The 19,118-nt window shown below is 43.4% G+C and overlaps 1 protein-coding gene across 3 annotated transcripts in view; it reads right to left on the reverse strand.

The window, feature by feature from the left end:
* The window catches only part of POLR3A (RNA polymerase III subunit A), a 59,676-nt gene that overhangs the window by 22,345 nt on the left and 18,213 nt on the right, over positions 1–19,118 (reverse strand). For all 3 annotated transcript variants that reach the window (XM_032141189.2, XM_058436422.1, XM_032141194.2), the window contains 8 exons: positions 17,592–17,733; positions 13,686–13,826; positions 8,777–8,846; positions 8,171–8,298; positions 7,843–7,981; positions 6,031–6,195; positions 2,877–3,049; positions 110–221 (listed from right to left, as the gene is read on the reverse strand). In XM_032141189.2, coding sequence (XP_031997080.1) covers positions 110–221; positions 2,877–3,049; positions 6,031–6,195; positions 7,843–7,981; positions 8,171–8,298; positions 8,777–8,846; positions 13,686–13,826; positions 17,592–17,733 — 1,070 coding nt within the window. The remainder of the gene's footprint in view (positions 1–109; positions 222–2,876; positions 3,050–6,030; positions 6,196–7,842; positions 7,982–8,170; positions 8,299–8,776; positions 8,847–13,685; positions 13,827–17,591; positions 17,734–19,118) is intronic.

Genomic DNA, 19,118 nt, shown 5'->3' on the forward strand with positions numbered 1-19,118 from the left:
CCTTCAATAAATGAGATGCCTGTTTGGAGTTGTAACTATCACATTTTCTGGAGCCAAACAGCCTGTATGGAGAACACACTGCCAGCAGGTGAGAGAGGGGCATGCACACCTTTGGAGCCACACAGAGCCATGGTGAGGGGGCTGTTGCTCTTGTCCAGCTCCCGGAGGCAGGCACTGCCGGCGTGGTCACGGATCACAGACAGCTCCTTCAGGATCAGTGCCTAGTGGGAGAAAAGGAGATCCTTGGTAGGTTGTCCTCATTGCCTCTGTGGATTAAAAATGTTCAATCTAACATTTAAAGAAATTTGAAAATACTGAGGCAAGATGCCCGATTTCCGATCAATAAATGTTTCAGAACCTTAGAGGAGCAAAATGCCCTGGCTATATGAACATGTGCATCTTCTACAAGGCTATAAAATCAGTGTATAAAGCAAAAAGTTTTTCTTTTTTTTTTGTTTTTGTTAGTGACAGGATCTCGCTCTGTTGCTGAGGTTGGTGTACAATGGCATAATCACAGCTCACTGCAGCCTCAAACTCCCAGGCTCAAGCGATCCTCCTGCCCCAGACCCCTGAGTAGCTAGGACTACAGGTATATGTCCCTGCCAGGCCTGGTTAATTTTTAAAATTTTTTTGTAGAGATGGGGTCTTGCTATGCTGCCCAGGTTGGTCTTGAACTCCTGGCCTCAAGGGATCTTCCTGCCTTGATTATAGGCATAAGTCACCAAGCCTGGCCTAAAACTGACAGTAATAAAAACTTGAAAAATCCTTTAAATGGCCCATAAGGTAGAATGTATGGCTTTGTGTATGCTACCCTACACAACAAAATATCTGTATACAAATAGCTGTGTGGACACACACATGCACCCCATACAAATGTATTAAGATAATATGTGGTATGTAAAAGAGAATTGCTTGTACTGTTTGTAAATTTGTCTTTCTACTTTTTCTTGCCAAGCACACATGTGAATGTCCACAAGCTAGGCATGTGATGAGGTGACTTAACAAGAATATTCCAGCTCATGAGCTCATCCACAGTGACTCCTCAACTTACAAACTAGGATGCTCAATCAGTTACGAGTCTGGTTCCATGAAAAATTGCTGCTGCAGAGGCCTCATGTAATTTTCTAGGAGGTACCAGTGAGGGATATCCTTTTCTCTCTCTTTAAGACTCAGTGAAAGTAAGATTAAGAATGAGCTAATGGTAAATACCTAATAAAATTCTGGTTTCTCCCTGCTTTAGAAAATGTATTTCATCAGAAAACTTCCTAATGCTTAAAGAGCCTTTCTTCCACACTCAGGTGAATCAAAGCTCAGTGCCATGGGTTATCGGTGAGGCAGAAGACGGCCAGGTCAAAGCCTGGTGCACTCAGACTGCTGAGGGAGTTTCAGGTTCTCACAGGTTGGTGGTGATTCTGATTCTGACCCATGCTGGTTGAGATCTTAGCTAAAATAGTTTCAAATGAGGGACAGCAGGCTGGGGATGTGACTATTAGACATGAATTCTCCCTCTTCTGCATCCAAGTCTCTTTCAAAGACCATACATTCAAAGAGCTGTGGTGAGGCTGGGCGCGGTGGCTCATGCCTGTAATTCTAGCACTTTGAGAGGCCGAGGTGGGTGGATCACCTGAGGCCAGGAGTTCGAGACCAGGCTGGCCAACATGGCAAAACCCTGTCTCTACTAAAAATACAAAAAAAAATTAGCTGGGCATGGTGGTGGGTGCCTGTAATCCCAGCTACTCAGGATGTTGAGGCAGGGATAATTGCTTGCACTCGGGAGGTAGAGGTTGCAGTGAGATGAGACTGCACAACTGCACTCCAGCCTGGGCGACAAAGTGAGACTCCATCCTAAAACAACAATAACAGCCGGGCGCGGTGGCTCACGCCTGTAATCCCAGCACTTTGGGAGGCCGAGGCGGGCGGATCACGAGGTCAGGAGATCGAGACCACGGTGAAACCCCGTCTCTACTAAAAATACAAAAAATTAGCTGGGCGTGGTGGCGGGTGCCTGTAGTCCCAGCTACTCGAAGAGGCTGAGGCAGGAGAATGGCGTGAACCCGGAAGGCGGAGCTTGCAGTGAGCCGAGATCGCGCTACTGCACTCCAGCCTGGGTGACAGAACAAGACTCCGTCTCAAAAAAAAAAAAAAAAAACTGGCTGGGCGTAGTGGCTCACACCTGTAATCCCAGTACTTTGGAAGGCTGAGGCGGATGGATCACGAGGTCAGGAGATTGAGACCATCCTGGCCAACATGGTGAAACCCTGTCTCTACTAAAAATACAAAAATTAGCTGGTCATGGTGGCATGTGCCTGTAATCTCAGCTACTTGGGAGGGTGAGGCAGGAAAATCGCTTGAACCAGGGAGTCAGACGTTGCAGTGAGCCAAGATCGTACCACTGCATTCCAGCCTGGCTGGAGTGCTTCATAAAACTATGAAGAGTGAGACTCCGTCTCAAACAAAAACAAAAACAAAAACAAAAAACAAACCCCCAAAAACCAAAGAGCTGTGGTGTCAGTTTCTACTTGAAGGATGCTGAAAATAGAAAAGGCAGGAGCACTCAAGTACCAGTTATAGAAGCGACCTGAGTGTGCCACCGGAACAAGAGCAGCCCCGTGTGGCTGAATGAACAGATGGCTATGTTTTCAACACCTGGATGTGAAAGCTAGGAGGGACATGAGGATCTGATGAAAGGCCCTACCCTCAGGAAACAAATGAGGACACACACAGTGAGCCCAGGGCCCCAACAGGACAGACGCCACTGCCTTGACTTGCCCCACTCCTTTGCTACCTCTCTTCATGGCTCAGCACAACCCCAGAGGGCACCACCTTAGCCACTGTGCACGGAAAGTGGCGACCCTGAACCAAAGGGCCGGGCTCACCTCCAGGGTCTCCTCAGCAGTGCAGCCAGGCTGCTGCTGCAGCTTGCCCGTGTTCAGGGCTTCGATGTACTCATCACATTTCTTGTAGCCAGCATTCAGCAACTCATACTTGGCCTTTAGCAGTCCTTGGCCAGGTGTGACATCACCGATCCCAATTGAGAAACCACGGTTAGCTGTAGAGTTGGTACAGCAGGAAGAAAGGGCCATAAATGAGACTCAGCAAACCTACTAAATATAATTTATGCCTGCTAGATATAGTTTGTACTATATATAAACGACGTATGTATAAAGTATAAAAAAGTGTATATTTTCACAGAATTCATCACAATTCAATTAAATAATGGCTTTCTTTCTCAGTCATTAGGGAGTTACACAAAATGACTAAGACTCAACTGACTTCTCTCAGAGACCTTACGATCTGGTGGGGAAACACAATACTGTTTCCAACTATTATCTAAAGCACAGTGACATTAAACACTAAAGGGTGGCCTGAGGGCTGGGTGCAGTGGCTCAGGCTCGTAATCCCAGCACTTTGGGAGGCTGAGGCAGGAGGCTCGCTTGAGCCCAGATGTTTGTGATCAGCCTCGTCTCTACAAAAACCTTAAAAAATTAGCCGGGCATGGTGGCACATGCCAGTAGTCCCAGCTACTTGGGAGGTGGAGGTTGCAATGAGCCATAAGCACATCACTGCGCTCCAGCCTGGGCAACAGAGCAAGACCCTGTGTCACACATACACAAAAGTATTCTCCACCTTTGATGGAACTAGATGCCACCATTGATCCTAGCCACAATATACTGTATGTAGAAATAAAGAGAGTAAATGAGTGGTTTCTGGCTTAGCAGGATAGGAAGGTATGACCTACAAGTATCTGTAGATGAGAGGACTAATGGGCCTGGAAAGGCTCAGAAATGAGATCATTAGGTTCTGCAAATGCTGGAGATGACGAATGTGCTGGAAACAAGGAAACCTAGTGGAAAGTCTGTATAAGGAAGGCTCCAGGCCCTTATTCCTGTAGGAGATGGGAGTTCACTCCCAGCGAAATGGAATCAGAGAGGCTCTGGGTCTAGGAATACCAGGCAGATGAAATAACTGTAAACAAGAGCACTGAAGGAAAGTCTGTATATTCCATGCTTGAGAACTCTAAGCCTGATTCCCTGCGCAGCTCCCGGAATCCCAGTAGCCAGGTCTCTAACCTAAGTTAGGAGATGGAGACTGCAAAAGACATCTCTGGGAAATCAAGCTTCCCTAGAGAAAAGTGTTACTAATAAGGATATTGGGTAGCCCCTCAATAGATTTTTTTCCTCAATAAAAAAACTGAGAGGTCCATCAGCCAGTCAGCTCCATTTCCAATCAGTGCTTCAGTCCTTACTCCTGAAGGACCACCAGATGTTTGAGGAAAGATTTTAACATGAAAGACAAAAGACACAAATGCACAGGAAAAAGAAACTAAAAGGACACAGAAAATTCAGGAAGCAAATATAATAAAACTATGAATAATATTCTCTCAGAGTGATGAGAGAAGATACATTCAGGGATCAAAACAAGAAAGCTTTAAAAACAAAGCAGGCTGGGCGCAGTGGCTCACGCCTGTAATCCCAGCACTTTGGGAGGCCGAGGTGGGTGGATCACTTGAGGTCAGGAGTTCGAGACCACCCTGGCCAACATGGTGAAACCCCGTCTCTATTAAAAACACAAAAATTAGCCGGGCATGGTGGCAGGCACCTGTAGTCCCAGCTACTCAGGAGGCTGAGGCAGGAGAATCACTTGAGCCTGGGAGGTGGAGGTTGCAGCGAGCTGAGATTGCGTCACTGCACTCGAGCCTGGTGACTGAGCAAGACTCCGTCTCAAAAAAAAAAAAAAAAAAAAAAGAAACAAAAACACTACCTGTAAGTAAGAATATTGAAAAATATTATTGGAAATTAAATACATGATAGTGATAAAATTTTAAAAATCAACAGAAGTATTAAAAGATAAAGTGAATCTAGAATAAAGAGATGGCAAACGGAAAAGAAGATAAATAATTAGATAATTAATCTAGGAGTTCTAATATGTAATTAACAGAAGTTCCAAAAAGAAAGAACAGAGAAAGTAAAAAAGAGAAAATTATTAAAGAAATAACATAAGAAAATTTCCAGAATGGAAGGACACACAGTTGCAGATTAAAAGAAATTACCGAGTGCTTAGTACAGTGAATGAAAAAAGACCCACACCAAAGGTATATTGTTGTGAACTTTCAGAGTGAGAACAGAGAGGATTCTCAAAGTTTCTAGAATGAAAAAACAATTCAAGGGCCAGGCATGGTAGCTCATGCCTGTAATCCTAGCACTTTGGGAGGCAGAGGCAGGCGGATCACTTGAGCCCAGGAGTTCAAGACCAGTCTGGGCAACATAGTGAGACTTCATTTCTACAAAACTTAGTTGGGCATGGTGGCACATGCCTGTAGTCCCAGCTGCTCGAGAGGCTGCATGAACCAAGATCACACCACTGCACTCCAGCGTGGGTGACAGAGCAAGACCCTATCTTCAAAAAAAAAAAAATCAAATACAAAAACTGGGGAATAAGAATGACAATACCGGTTAACAACTCTGAAAGCAAGAAGAAAGTAGAGCAGTACCTTCAAAATTCTGAGGGAGAATAATTTTCAATCTAAAATTGTATACCCAGGCAAGTATAAGAGTAGAATAAAGTTTTGGGGGGCATGCAAACATCACTTGACTCATGGCCCACTCAAAGCATGAGCAAACAAACAAACAAAAAAAATAGAACAGTGAAAGTATAGTAGGCAAATATTGAGTAATCTTGGAGAACTGAATCATGGACAGCCAGCCCCGAGTGTTCTAGTGCTTCCACAGGTACCTTGGAAGCAGCCCATCAAGGATGTTTTATAATCTAACCCTGTCTAGAAGACTGTAGGGAGCTACTGCTGGTTTTGAGAAGAGAACTGAAAAGCAAATTCAAATCTGTTGTGAAACTATTCAGTACTGAGTTAATTTCATTAATAACAGCATACATGATTTAGCCTGGAACGAGTATCTTTTTCTGTATGTATATGTGTGGTGGGGATGAAATGGCAGTAAAAGAACAAAATAACATAAATCCTTAAGTCTCTAACAACTGCAGCTTTAACTAAAAGAAGGATGCTGAGATACTCACACAGGTAGACAGGAGCCAGCCTGGCGAGCCGTGACATGGCATCCGCAGCTTCATTCTGCCCCCAGTCTCGCAGCAAAATGTAAAAAATATTGTTCTTGGATCCTGACCCCAGGGTTCCTTTGTCCATGCTGCCACTCATCAACTCACTGTTCTGGATTGTAACATCTGGAAGAATGATTATATATTTAGACAACAATTATTTATTACTTTGCCTTATTCCAAAATGAATTTGAGACAGTTGAGACAATATGTTCCCATACTGACACTTAAAGCAGAACAAACAGGAATTCTCCTCAAAGCCTTTTTTTTGGAGGGGGGGGGAGGGGTTAAAGGAAAACTTGGGAATTTTTGAAAAATATAAAAACTCCAGTTAGTGTGTAGTCCTAACTGTGAAATATACCAGTTGACTCTCACTCTCCTCATCTGTGAACTGTGGGTAACAGTATCAAGCACTTGTCATCTTTATGTTATGGGATATTTTGAGCATCAGATGAAATAACATACAGTGAAGTGCTCTATAAACTGTAAACAATTTGTTACTCATATAAGATATTAACAAAGGTACCATCATGTACAGCCTATATAACAACCAAATGAAATTCATATCCAAAAAGAAACAAAACACAGTCTAAAACAAGAAGCTGAAGTATTTTAAAGATCAGAGAGCATATTTCCAAAGAAATAAACCTGAGGAGTATCAGTGCCCTTCAAAACATTTGCTCTTCATTAGAAGACAGCAGAAATCCTGACCTTTAGAAGAACTCTGCAATTCAGTTCTTCAGTACAGAGTCCTGGAGATCCATTTCTAGTCCCAAGGTCTCGCTAGCAAAGCCCATTCTAAATCAGTGCTACTCAAACTAGGCTGCCGGGGAACTGTTTGGTAGTGGTCTGGGTGAGCGAATGCGCTCACATCAGAAAGTAACTCAATGGATGCTGGCTAAACAGCAGGGCTCCGTGGACTGCACTTCGCGTTGAACTGGTTTAGACAGACTCAGATGACTTGCATGTAAATCCTTTCCCTGGCTGGGTGTGGTGGCTCACACCTGTAATCCCAGCACTTTGGGAGGCTGAGGTGGGAGGATTGCTTGAGCCTAGGAGTTCGAGACCAGCCTGGGCAACGTAGGGAGAACCTGTTTGTCTTTATTTAAAAAAAAAAAAAATCAATCCAGGCTGGGTGCAGTGGCTCATGCCTATAATCCCAGTACTTTGGGAGGGCAAGGCGGATCACTTGAGGTCAGGAGTTCAAGACCAGCCTGGCCAACATGGTGAAACCCCGTCTCTACTAAAAATACAAAAATAAGCCAGGCGTGGTGGTAGGCGCCTGTAATCCAAGCTACTCGGGAGGCTGAGGCAGAAGAATTGCTTGAACCCAGTAGGTGGAAGTTGCAGTCAGCTGAGATTGCGCCACTGCACTCCAGCCTGGGCGACAGAGCAAGACTTGGTCTCAAAAAAAAAAAAAAAAAATTAAATGCCTTAAATAGTAAAATCCTTGTTTATTGCCCCCCCCAAAAAGATGACAAAATAAAGACAAACTACTAAGTGAGAAAAACTAGTCACTTAAGACAAAACACAGAGAGAACATTCTAACCACTGCGTCACATGTCTACATGATCTCTATTTTTAAGAGAAATGGGGAATTACATCTGAGAGAAGAAATACCAGCTACATTTTCCTGAAGAAAAAACTTTCCACCCAAGGCTTAGAGAAACAATGAATTTGCTTGCTTCGCGAAGGTACCAGCAAAGCTGATGACCAGCCACTTGCTTTTCTGTCACGTTCCTCCTCCTCCCCACCCGAGTTCTGTCCACTCACAGGAATCATTGGCACAGAGATCTTCCCCTTTGCCACAGTACTGCTTGCCCTTGGTTCGCAGGTTGGCCCTCACTGGATTGTCATCGCTAGGCCTGAGGATGACACTGAAGATCTGCTTTCCGGTCCACAGGGTGACAGGCTGAGGGAGGGGAGGAAGCCTGAGAGTCAGTGGGCTAAGCCTGGTCTCAATCCCCCTTCAGTAGACAAAGCCAGGCGGCCCAGGGACTGCACTCAAGCCTGGCACCAACACGGTTCCACTCATTTCACCAGTCTACCCCCACGGACACATACACACACCTGTACACCAACACACAATTCCCACACACACCTTTAGGATCGTAGGCGGTGGGAGGCGAACTTTAATTTTCTCATCCTTGCCAACCAGTATTGAAGCAATGATTTGGCAAGCCTTGGCTCGATCAAAGAAAGTGTCCTTGAGAGTGAGCAGATAGGCACCTAAGCATTAGGAACCAACACAAAACAAAGAAAAGGAATGAAATTGTGAGAATACTGCAAGGTTTCAATTTTAAAATAAATTTGAACCATGACCAACAGCGTGAATTGAAACAAACAGCCGCTTACTAGCTTTCTCCTCCAACTAGGATCTACCTCCACAGGAACGTGACTTTGTTTTGTTCACTGCTGTATCCCCAGGCAAAGTGGACAGATTCTAAGCCAGACACTAGGTTTAGAAAATGCCCAGTCCATGAGAGGAGCTCACTAAAGACTTGCCAAATTAATGAATAACCAACCAATTAAAAAAAAAAAGAAAAAAAAAACCACGGGGAGGTTCATGATCAAACTTAGTAAACAAAAAACCAAATTAAACACAGGCTATTAAAATAGCTTTTCAAGTCATCACATGAATCACTATGAATGAGGAACACTGTGTTCCAGTCAGAAGTCTCCTTTCAAGTGAACTTCACCAACCCACCTGTTAGAAAATCCTGAATAGCAGCAATCAGTGGTTCCCCATTCCTCGGGGTTACAAGATTTGCTTTAGTCTGTAGGAAAAGTAAGCGCAGTCAGTTAGCTGTTCTCGGATGCATGATGCAGCCCAAAGCCTGAATCACAAGGTTTTTGAATAGTTATGAACAAATACAGAGTAGCAGAAGGACGAGGCTGAGAAATGAAAGCCAGGGGTCTGAATCCCAGCTTTGTCACTAACTCCCAGTTCCTTTATCTGTTAAGGGGAGAGAAAAAAATACCAGCAAGATTGACCTAGGAGGGTCCTACCAACACCAAAATGAAATACCAAGTGAAGTTGTTTCAGAATTCTATGAAAAACTCTACCCATGTAAGAAGATTTTATTGTTGTTTGTTTTTGAGACAGAGTCTTGCTTATAGCCCAGGTTAGAGTGCAGTGGTGCAAATATGGCTCACTGCAGCCTCAACCTCGTGGGGCTCAAGTGATCCTCCCAGCTCAGCCTCCCAAGTAGCTAGGACTACAGGCCCACATCATCATGCCCAGCTAAGTTTTTGCATTTTTTTTGTGCAGACGGGGTCTTACTTTGTTGCCCAGACTGGTCTCGAACTCCTGGGCTCAATTGATCCTCCCACCTCAGCCTCCCGAAGTGCTGGTATTACAGGCATGAGCTGCTGCACCCAGCCCTATTGTTATTACTATATGCGCTTCTCCAAAGAGAATTCATTTCTGTGAATGATGAGGAGCGTTGTGACCTCTGAAGTCAACCAATTCCACACTTGTCCACAATGATGACAGAACTGTTAAATGTCCCTTGGTTAAGACATTACGTTCTAATAATAATCAATCCAACAACAGAATTTAATTAAACATTTAATGAGGGCCTATGTTGGGCAAAAAAGGGTGTTAGGTAGTAAAACATAATTAACTCATGTAAAGAAGGCTCTGTGTGTATGAGTACTTTTGCTCTAATCTTGATATGAAAATGCACGTGTATATTTGTGGGTTTTCTGGGCCTTTTCACCCAGAAAGCAGGGTCCTCTCAGAGAAAGGCCCATTACCACCTACTTCTGAGCCACTATCCAAAGCAGGGACCCTTCAACCAGAGTGGGAGACAGCTATTCAGCCAGATGTGCCTCTTTATTGCACACTGCCTGACTGCTCTTACTCCTGGTTTAGAGACTCTCTCTGAGGTGGGATACAGGTAGTCTAGGGGTAGAAGCAGAGTGCAAGGGGCTGAGATTCATGTATTTTGAAAAGGTCTCCTGGGTAATTTGGGCCCACATCCAAATTAGAGCCCTATGCACTCCACTGAGAACAGCATTGCTAAATCAGAATGATAGGTATTTTCTCACTTGAGGAAACTTGTCCACATGGTAACTAAGGATTCTTCTACCCCAAAATCCTTGGAGACTTTGTTTTATTATTGCCATTTGTAACCAATGAAATATGCAGTTTTTAACACAATGTCCACAGTAGGGATCCTCAATGGCAGAGTCGACAGCAAAGTCTAAATGGTTGGTTGCAAGCTGATAGCTGTTATTTCTAGCAGCATTCTAAAAATTACTTTTTGTTACAAAAATAATATATGCTCATTATAGAAAATATATCTAAGGCCAGGTGCAGTGGCTCACACCTATAATCCCAGCATTTGGGGAGGCTGAGTCGGGCGGATCACCTGAGGTCGGGAGTTCAAGACCAGCCTGACGAATGTGGTGAAACCCTGTCTCTACTAAAAGTACAAAATTAGCTGGGTATGGTGGCAGATGCCTGTAATCCCAGCTACTCAGGAGGCTGAGGCAGGAGAATCACTTGAACCTGGGAGGTAGAGGTTGCAGTGGGCCGAGATCATGTCATTGCACTCCAGCCTGGGCAACAAGAGCGAAACTCCGTCTCAAACAAACAAATAAATAATCAAACAAAAAAAAAAAAGAAAAAGAAAATAAATCTAAACATATATACAACTTAAAACCCCAAAACGATGCATGCAATACTAAAAGCCTAAACCAAAACAGGTTAAAAGCATCACATCAGAAATGGTAATAAATGCTTTGGGAGGCAGGGACACTTACAACTATAAGACTTACCAGTTCCTAATATAGGAGGTTGGAATACAGGAAAAAAGAAAGCCCGAAGCTCTAAAATACTCAATAGTTGGGGATCATGAAGTTCAGGAGGGGAGAATCCTACACAGCAGGTGCCATGTCCCACTGTGCTATTGCTGGGTCAGGAGTGAATAGTACCTGTAGTGCCAACAGGTTTTTTTTTTCTTTCTTTTGAGACAGGGTCTTGCTCTGTTGCCCAGGCTGAACTGCACTGGTGTAATCACAGCTCACTGCAGCCTCAACCTCCTGGGCCCAAGCAATCCTCCCACTTCAGCTTCCTGAGTAGCTGGGACTACAGGCGTGCACCACCACACCTGGCTAATTTTTGTAGTTTTTGTAGAGATGGAGTTTCACCATGTTGTCCGGGCTGGTCTTGAACTCCTGAGCTCAAGTGAACCACCTGCCTAGGCTTTCTATAGTGCTAGGATTACAGGCCTGAGCCACCACGCCAGCCTGTGCCAACAGTTAAAGCCCAACTGTAAGCTCCTTAAGAGCAGGCACGTGCCTCACTATCACCGATCTCCTGCAGCATCTACTGGGCACTCCTTACGCATTTGTCAAATAAAGTGGTGGTAAGAGTTATCATTATGTATAATACTGCATCCTTTAAGAAGATGAAGTATGTAATATAGTTTAGGAAGGTTTCCATTCAGAATGTTCAATAAAATGTGCTGGTGCTTAAAGAATCTTCAGCTACTGGAAAATTTACTTAGGTAGGACATCTTCTTCCCCTGTGACCTCCAGCATTGAAATTGCTATATTCTTTTCTTACCTTGACATAACTGGCCCTCATGTATACATTTTCTCCCAGAACCCACATTTATAGGCCAGAAAATCCCCTCAATGCATCTGTTACAGACCCTAACTCATGTACACACTATAATTTCCACGAGAGATTCTTCAAAGGCTCAAAAGAAACCAATAAAAAGAGAGATATATAGGCAGTTAGTGGTCGGATTTAAGAACAGAAAGAGACGTGAAGGACCTCTTCAAGGAGAACTACAAACCACTGCTCAATGAAATCAAAGAGGATACAAACAAATGGAAGAACATTCCATGCTCGTGGGTTGGAAGAATCAATATCGTGAAAATGACCATCCTGCCCAAGGTAATTTATAGATTCAATGCCATCCCCATCAAGCTACCAATGACTTTCTTCACAGAATGGGAAAAAACTACTTTAAAGTTCATATGGAACCAAAAAAGAGCCTGCATCGCCAAGTCAATCCTAAGCCAAAAGAACAAAGCTGGAGGCATCATGCTACCTGACTTCAAACTATACTACAAGGCTACAGTAACCAAAACAGCATGGTACTGGTACCAAAACAGAGATATAGATCAATGGAACAGAACAGAGCCCTCAGAAATAATGCTGCGTATCTACAACTATCTGATCTTTGACAAACCTGACAAAAACAAGCAATGGGGAAAGGATTCCCTATTTAATAAATGGTGCTGGGAAAACTGGCTAGCCATATGTAGAAAGCTGAAACTGGATCCCTTCCTTACACCTTATACAAAAATTAATTCAAGATGGATTAAAGACTTACATGTTAGACCTAAAACCATAAAAACCCTAGAAGAAAACCTAGGCATTACCATTCAGGACATAGGCATGGGCAAGGACTTCATGTCTAAGACACCAAAAGCAATGGCAACAAAAGCCAAAATTGACAAATGGGATCTCATTAAACTAAAGGGTTTCTGCACAGCAAAAGAAACTACCATCAGAGTGAACAGGCAACCTACAAAATGGGAGAAAATTTTCGCAACCTACTCATCTGACAAAGGGCTAATATCCAGAATCTACGATGCACTCAAACAAATTTACAAGAAAAAAACAAACAACCCCATCAAAAAGTGGGCAAAGGACATGAACAGACACTTCTCAAAAGAAGACATTTATGCAGCCAAAAAATACATGCAAAAATGCTCATCATCACTGGCCATCAAAGAAATGCAAATCAAAACCACAATGAGACACCATCTCACACCAGTTAGAATGGCCATCATTAAAAAGTCAGGAAACAACAGGTGCTGGAGAGGATATGGAGAAATAGGAACACTTTTACACTGTTGGTGGGACTGCAAACTAGTTCAACCATTGTGGAAGTCAGTGTGGCGATTCCTCAGGGATCTAGAACTAGAAATACCATTTGACCCAGCCATCCCATTACTGGGTATATACTCAAAGGACTATAAATCATGCTGCTATAAAGACACATGCACACATATGTTTATTGCGGCACTATTCACAATAGCAAAGACTTGGAACCAACCCAAATGTCCAACAACGATAGACTGGATTAAGAAAATGTGGCACATATACACCATGGAATACTATGCAGCCATAAAAAATGATGAGTTCATGTCCTTTGTAGGGACATGGATGAAACTGGAAATCATCATTCTCAGTTAACTATCTCAAGGACAAAAAACCAAACACTGCATGTTCTCACTCATAGGTGGGAACTGAACAATGACAACACATGGACACAGGAAGGGGAACATCACACTCCGGGGACTGTTGTGGGATGGGGGGAGGGGGGAGGGATAGCATTAGGAGATATACCTAATGCTAAAGGACGAGTTAATGGGTGCGGCACACCAACATGGCACATGTATACATATGTAACAAACCTGCACACTGTGCACATGTACCCTAAAACTTAAAGTATAATAAAAAAAAAAAAGAACAGAAAGAGCCTGGCTTCTTTGGCATTGTTAGTTGTGGTGGTGTTTTCATGTAAGTTTCCCTTTGCCTCCTTTCAAGCAGCTGTTATGCAAAAGCTGGGCTGTGCCACCCTACATACCCCCATGAGAACAAGGGCCTCTGCTTTAGCTTCTTCTGTTTGAGGAAGATGAAGGTTCATTTCATCACCATCAAAGTCAGCGTTATAGGGTGTACAGACACACTCATTAAATCTGAAGGTCCGGTGAGGCTTGACCCTGGCCTGTGGAACACAAAACAAAACAGGAAGAGGACTTAGGCATTTATCCAAAAGCTTCTCTGTTTTGAAACATTAAAAATGGCTTCCTGGAAAACTCGGCACTGGCTTAAGAAAGTAGATTTCCAGTATGTTCTGTCAAGTGATATATATCATTTAAGACTCATTCCCAGCCTGGCTAACATGGTGAAACCCCATCTCTACTAAAAATACAAAAATTAGCTGGGCGTGGTAGCACATGCCTGTAATCCCAGTTACTTGGGAGGCTGAGGCAGGAGAATTGCTTGAACCCAGGAGGCGGAGGTTGCAGTGAGCCAAGATCGCGCCATTGTACCCCAGCCTGGGTAATAGAGCGAGACTCCATCTCAAAAAAAGAAAAAAAAAAAAGACTCATTCGAGAAGCTTTATTAGATTGAACCAAAGCAGTGAATTTCAACAAAGGTGCCAATGTGAAGGCTCCCACCGGCCAAGGATGTCATGGTTTCAAGTATCAAAAAGATTAACAGCAGAAGTTGATTAAAATAAACCAACTAAATAAAAACCCATGTGTTTATAATGACACTGAAAAAAGAGAAAGTCAAAACAAAAAACTCCAATCAATCTAGTTGGAAGTTACTGAGCACTAACTCCCCTTTTTTTTTTTGAGACAGAGTCTCACTCTATTGCCCTGGCTGGAGTGCAATGGTGCAATCTCGGCTCACTGCAGCCTCTGTCTCCCGGGTTCAAGCAATTCTCCTGCCTCAGCCTCCTGAGTAGCTGGGATTACAGGCATTTACTACCACGCCAGGCTAATTTTTATATTTTGGTAGAGATGAGGTTTCACCATTGGTCTAGAACTCCTGACCTCATGATCTGCCCACCTTGGCCTCCCAAAGTGCCAGGATTACAGGCATGAGCCACCGCACCTGGCCCTTTCTTTTTAAAAAAATTTTTTTTTTTTCCTAAGCACATGAACACAGGAGAGCACTAAGTTCTTACTTCCCAAAATGACAATAAAGGACAAAGACTTAACCATTTACACAGCCTTTGCTTTATGAGCTGCACCTCTGGGCAAGCAAACAGACCTAATTAACAAGCGGGTATTTTCCATTATAAGAATTCTAGGTAATAAATGTGAAAGGAATGATAGATTCAAAAAGTGGGGTTCCATTTTGTAGCCCAATAAAATAACACAGGCAATGATGATAAATTAATTAGAATGAATTCATTGCTTGCATCTTGACTCAAACAAACCACTAAAAGACATTTTTGAGACAAATGGGGAAATCTGAATATGAACTAGGTATGGACCTGGGAATGCCAAGAGATGACTGTTAATTTTGTTAGGTATGATTACAGCACTGTGGTTATGTAAATTTTTCTTACAAATGTAAACTGGATACATATTGAAAAATGACACAGATGTGGGTTCATTGAAGAAAAATGGGAAAGATAAAACAAGTGTGGCTAAACCTTGAAAATTATTGCACATAGAGGATGGGAATATGTAAGTTCATCAGACCATTCTTTCTACTTTAGTGTACATTTGAAAATTTTCTTTTTCTTTTTTTGAGATGGAGCTTCAGTCTGTCGCCTAGCCTGGAGTGTAGTGGTGCAATCTCAGCTCACTGCAACCTCTGCCTCCTGGGTTCAAGCGATTCTCCTGCCTCAGCCTCCCAAGTAGCTGGGATTACAGGCACGTGCCACCACATCCGGCTAATTTTTTGTATTTTAGTAAAGATGGGGTTTCATCATGTTGTCCAAGCTGGTCTTGAACTCCTGACCTCAAGTGATCCACCTGCCTTGGCCTCCCAGAGTGCTGGGATTACAGGCATGAGCCACCACACCTGGCCTCAAAATTTTCAAATAAAAAAAATTTCTACTTTTTTTTTTTTAGAGACAGGGTCTCATAACGTTGTCCAGGCTGGAGTGCAGTGGCTATTTATAGGCGTGATATAGCACACTGTAGACTTGAACTCCCAGGCTCATGTGATCCTCCTGCCTCGGCCTCCTGAGTAGTTGGGGCTATAGGTGTGTGCCACTGCCAGTCAAAAAAAAAACTAATAATTATATTTTGTAATGTTCCAAAGCCAAGCAAAACATTCCAGAAAGAGAAGGCTTTAGTTAACCCTTCACATTCTCACAATCATAATCCTATCATTACAAACTAATTCTTAGTTATTTCTACTGTTACGTAAACAGACTGATATAATGTGTTCAGACTACCCCAAAATGAATCTAGAAAAAAATATTACCATAAGAGCCTGCTTAAACACTGTTTGCAAAGGCTCATGGATTAACAGCTTTACAGATAGGAGAATCTATGAATATTGAACAAATTAAAGCTGTATTTTATTTGCATTTTAAATCTCCAGAGAAAGGAACTGCTGCTGTTGCAAAACTAAATCACCAAAAAAATATGGTTTAAGGTCTTAGTTAGAGGACTACTGCAAAGAAAAAATCTTTTAAGCATTTTAGTTACTTAGTTAATATGCAAAGTTAAATCAAAAGTCAATTTTCTGGCTGGGCACAGTGGGTCATACCTATAATCCCAGCACTCTGGGAGGCTAAGGTGGGAGGATCCATTGAGCACAGGAGATTGCGACCCATCTGGGCAATACACCAAGACCTCAGCTCCACTTAAAAAAAAAAAAAAAAGGCTGGGCACAGTGGCTCATGTCTGTAATCGCAGCACTTTGGGAGGCCAAGGTGGGTGAATCACCTGAGGTCAGGAGTTTGAGACCAGCCAGGCCAACGTGGTGAAATGCTGCCTCTACTAAAAATACAAAAATTAGCTGGGCATGGTGGCATGCACCTCTAACTCCAGCTACTTGAGAGGCTAAGGCAGGAGACTCACTTGAACCTGGAGGCAGAGGCTGCTGTGAGCCAAGACTGAGACACTGCACACTAGCCTGGGCAATAGAGTGAGACTCTGTCTCAAAAAAAAAAAAACTGGCCATCATGGCACATGCCTGTAGTCCTAGCTACGGCAGGCTGAGGTGGGAGGATTGCTTGAGCCAAGGCGGTCAAAGATGCAATGAGCCAGATTGTGCCACTGCACTCTAGCCTGGGTAACAGAGTGAGACTGCCTCCAAAAAAAAAAAAAAAAAAAAAAAAAGGTCAATTTTCTGCCATACCTATTTTACGTAAGTTTATGCACACAACACATATACGTGTATATGTTTTTGTGAAACCATGCTAGTCACTCTCAATTAAATCCTCTCTTAGTGTTTTGTATGAATATTATGTTGCAAATATTAAAAATTTAATGTTAAAGCTTACTAAAAGGAAGCTTGAAATTAAAAAGTTTCACTCAAACTAAAATGCGAGAGAAGAGGGAGACCAATAGTTATGAAAGCTTGGGCCAGCTGTAGGGGCTACTCACGCCTATAATCCCAGAACTTTGGGAGGCTGAAGGAGGATTGCTTGAGACCAGGAGTTCCAGACTAGCTTGGGCAATATAGTGAGACCCCTGTCTCAACCAAAAAGAAACAAACAAACAAACAAACAAAAAAACAAATTAGCCAGATTTGGTGGCACATATCTGTGGTCCCAGCTAGTTTGAAGGCTGAGGTGGGAGGCTTGCTTGGGCCTGGGAGGTCAAGGTTGCAATGAGCCGTGATTGTGTCACTGCACTCCAGCCTGGGTGACAGAGCAAGACCCTGTCTCAAAATAAAAGTTATGAAAACTTGAAATAACAGGCAATTTTAATTTTAGAAGTCCACTGTTTAGCACTGAACAGTCATGGCAAATTTCTACATGATGGAAAATTAAAAAAGCAGTGCTACTCACCAGATGAGCCATAATGCTCAATTTGTGCAGCGATGGCTGCCGATTGAATAGCACCACATCTCCATCAATGAGGTGTCTCTCTACGATGTCACCATACTTGAGCTCTTGAGCCATCTTTTCTCGATTTCCATATTTCAAAAACCTGAATGTGCAACAATAAACATGATCTGTGAAAACAAAGTTCTCTCACCAAGTTTCTCCCTCTTCAGATCAGGATTCAATCATTAATACATTATTTCACCAAATCTAGGATGCCTCCATTTTTTTTTTTTTTTTTTTTTTTTTTTTTTTTTTGAGACAGAGTCTCGCTCTGTCGCCCAGGCTGGAGTGCAGTGGCGCAATCTCGGCTCACTGCAAGCTCCGCCTCCCGGGTTCACGCCATTCTCCTGCCTCAGCCTCCGAATAGCTGGGACTACAGGCGCCCGCCACCGCGCCCGGCTAATTTTTTGTATTTTTTAGTAGAGACGGGGTTTCACCGTGGTCTCGATCTCCTGACCTTGTGATCCGCCCGCCTCGGCCTCCCAAAGTGCTGGGATTACAAGCGTGAGCCACCGCGCCCGGCTAGGATGCCTCCATTTTAATGTCATATAGTTTTATGTGCCAAGAAAAAAGTTCCCTATTAAACTATGACAGGGTGGGCAAGGTGACTCACTTCTGTAATCTCAGCACTTTGGGAGGCCCAGATGGGCGGATTGCTTGAGCCCAGGAGATTGAGACCAGACTGGGCAACATGGGGAGACCTCGTCTCTACAAAAAAATACAAAAATTAGCCAAACGTGGTGGGGTATGTGCCTTTAATCCCATCTACTTTGGAGGCTAAGGTGGGAGGATCACTTGAGCACAAGAGGTGGAGACTGCAGTGAGCCATGATTGTGCCATTGCACTACAGCCTGAGTGACAGAGACATCAAAAAAAAAAAAAACTATGATAAATTGATCTTAAGATATGTCTGGTCGGATGTGGTGGCTCACGCCTGTAATCCTAGCACTTTGGGAGGCTGAGGCAGGTGGATCACCAGGTCAGGAGTTCGAGACCAGCCTGGTCAACATGGTGAAAACCCATCGCTACTAAAAATACAAACATTAGCCAGGTGTGGTGGAGGGTGCCTGTAATCCCAGCTACTCGGGTGACTGAGGCAGGAGACTTGCTTGAACCTGGGAGGCGGAGGTTGCAGTGAGTCAAGATCGTGCCACTGCTCTCCAGCCTGGGTAACAGAGCAAGACTCTGTCTTGAAAAAACAAAAAAAGATATATCCTAATTTTAGAAATGCTAAAAGCCCTGAGAGCCCAGGTGACACAGGCAATGATCCACGTTATATATTTATTGTATTTCTGAGACAGAGTCTTGCTCTGTCGCCCAGGCTGGAGTGCAGTGGTGTGATCTCAGCTCACTGCAACCTCTGCCTCCTGGGTTCAAGTGATTCTTGTGTCTCAGCCTTCTGAGTAGCTGGGACTACATACGTGCGCTACCATGCCTGGCTAATTTTTGTATTTTTAGTAGAAAAGGGGTTTCTGTGTCATGTTGGCC

The sequence above is a fragment of the Hylobates moloch genome, unplaced genomic scaffold, assembly GCF_009828535.3.
Source record: "Hylobates moloch isolate HMO894 unplaced genomic scaffold, HMol_V3 SCAFFOLD_3, whole genome shotgun sequence".
Lineage (NCBI taxonomy): Eukaryota > Metazoa > Chordata > Mammalia > Primates > Hylobatidae > Hylobates > Hylobates moloch.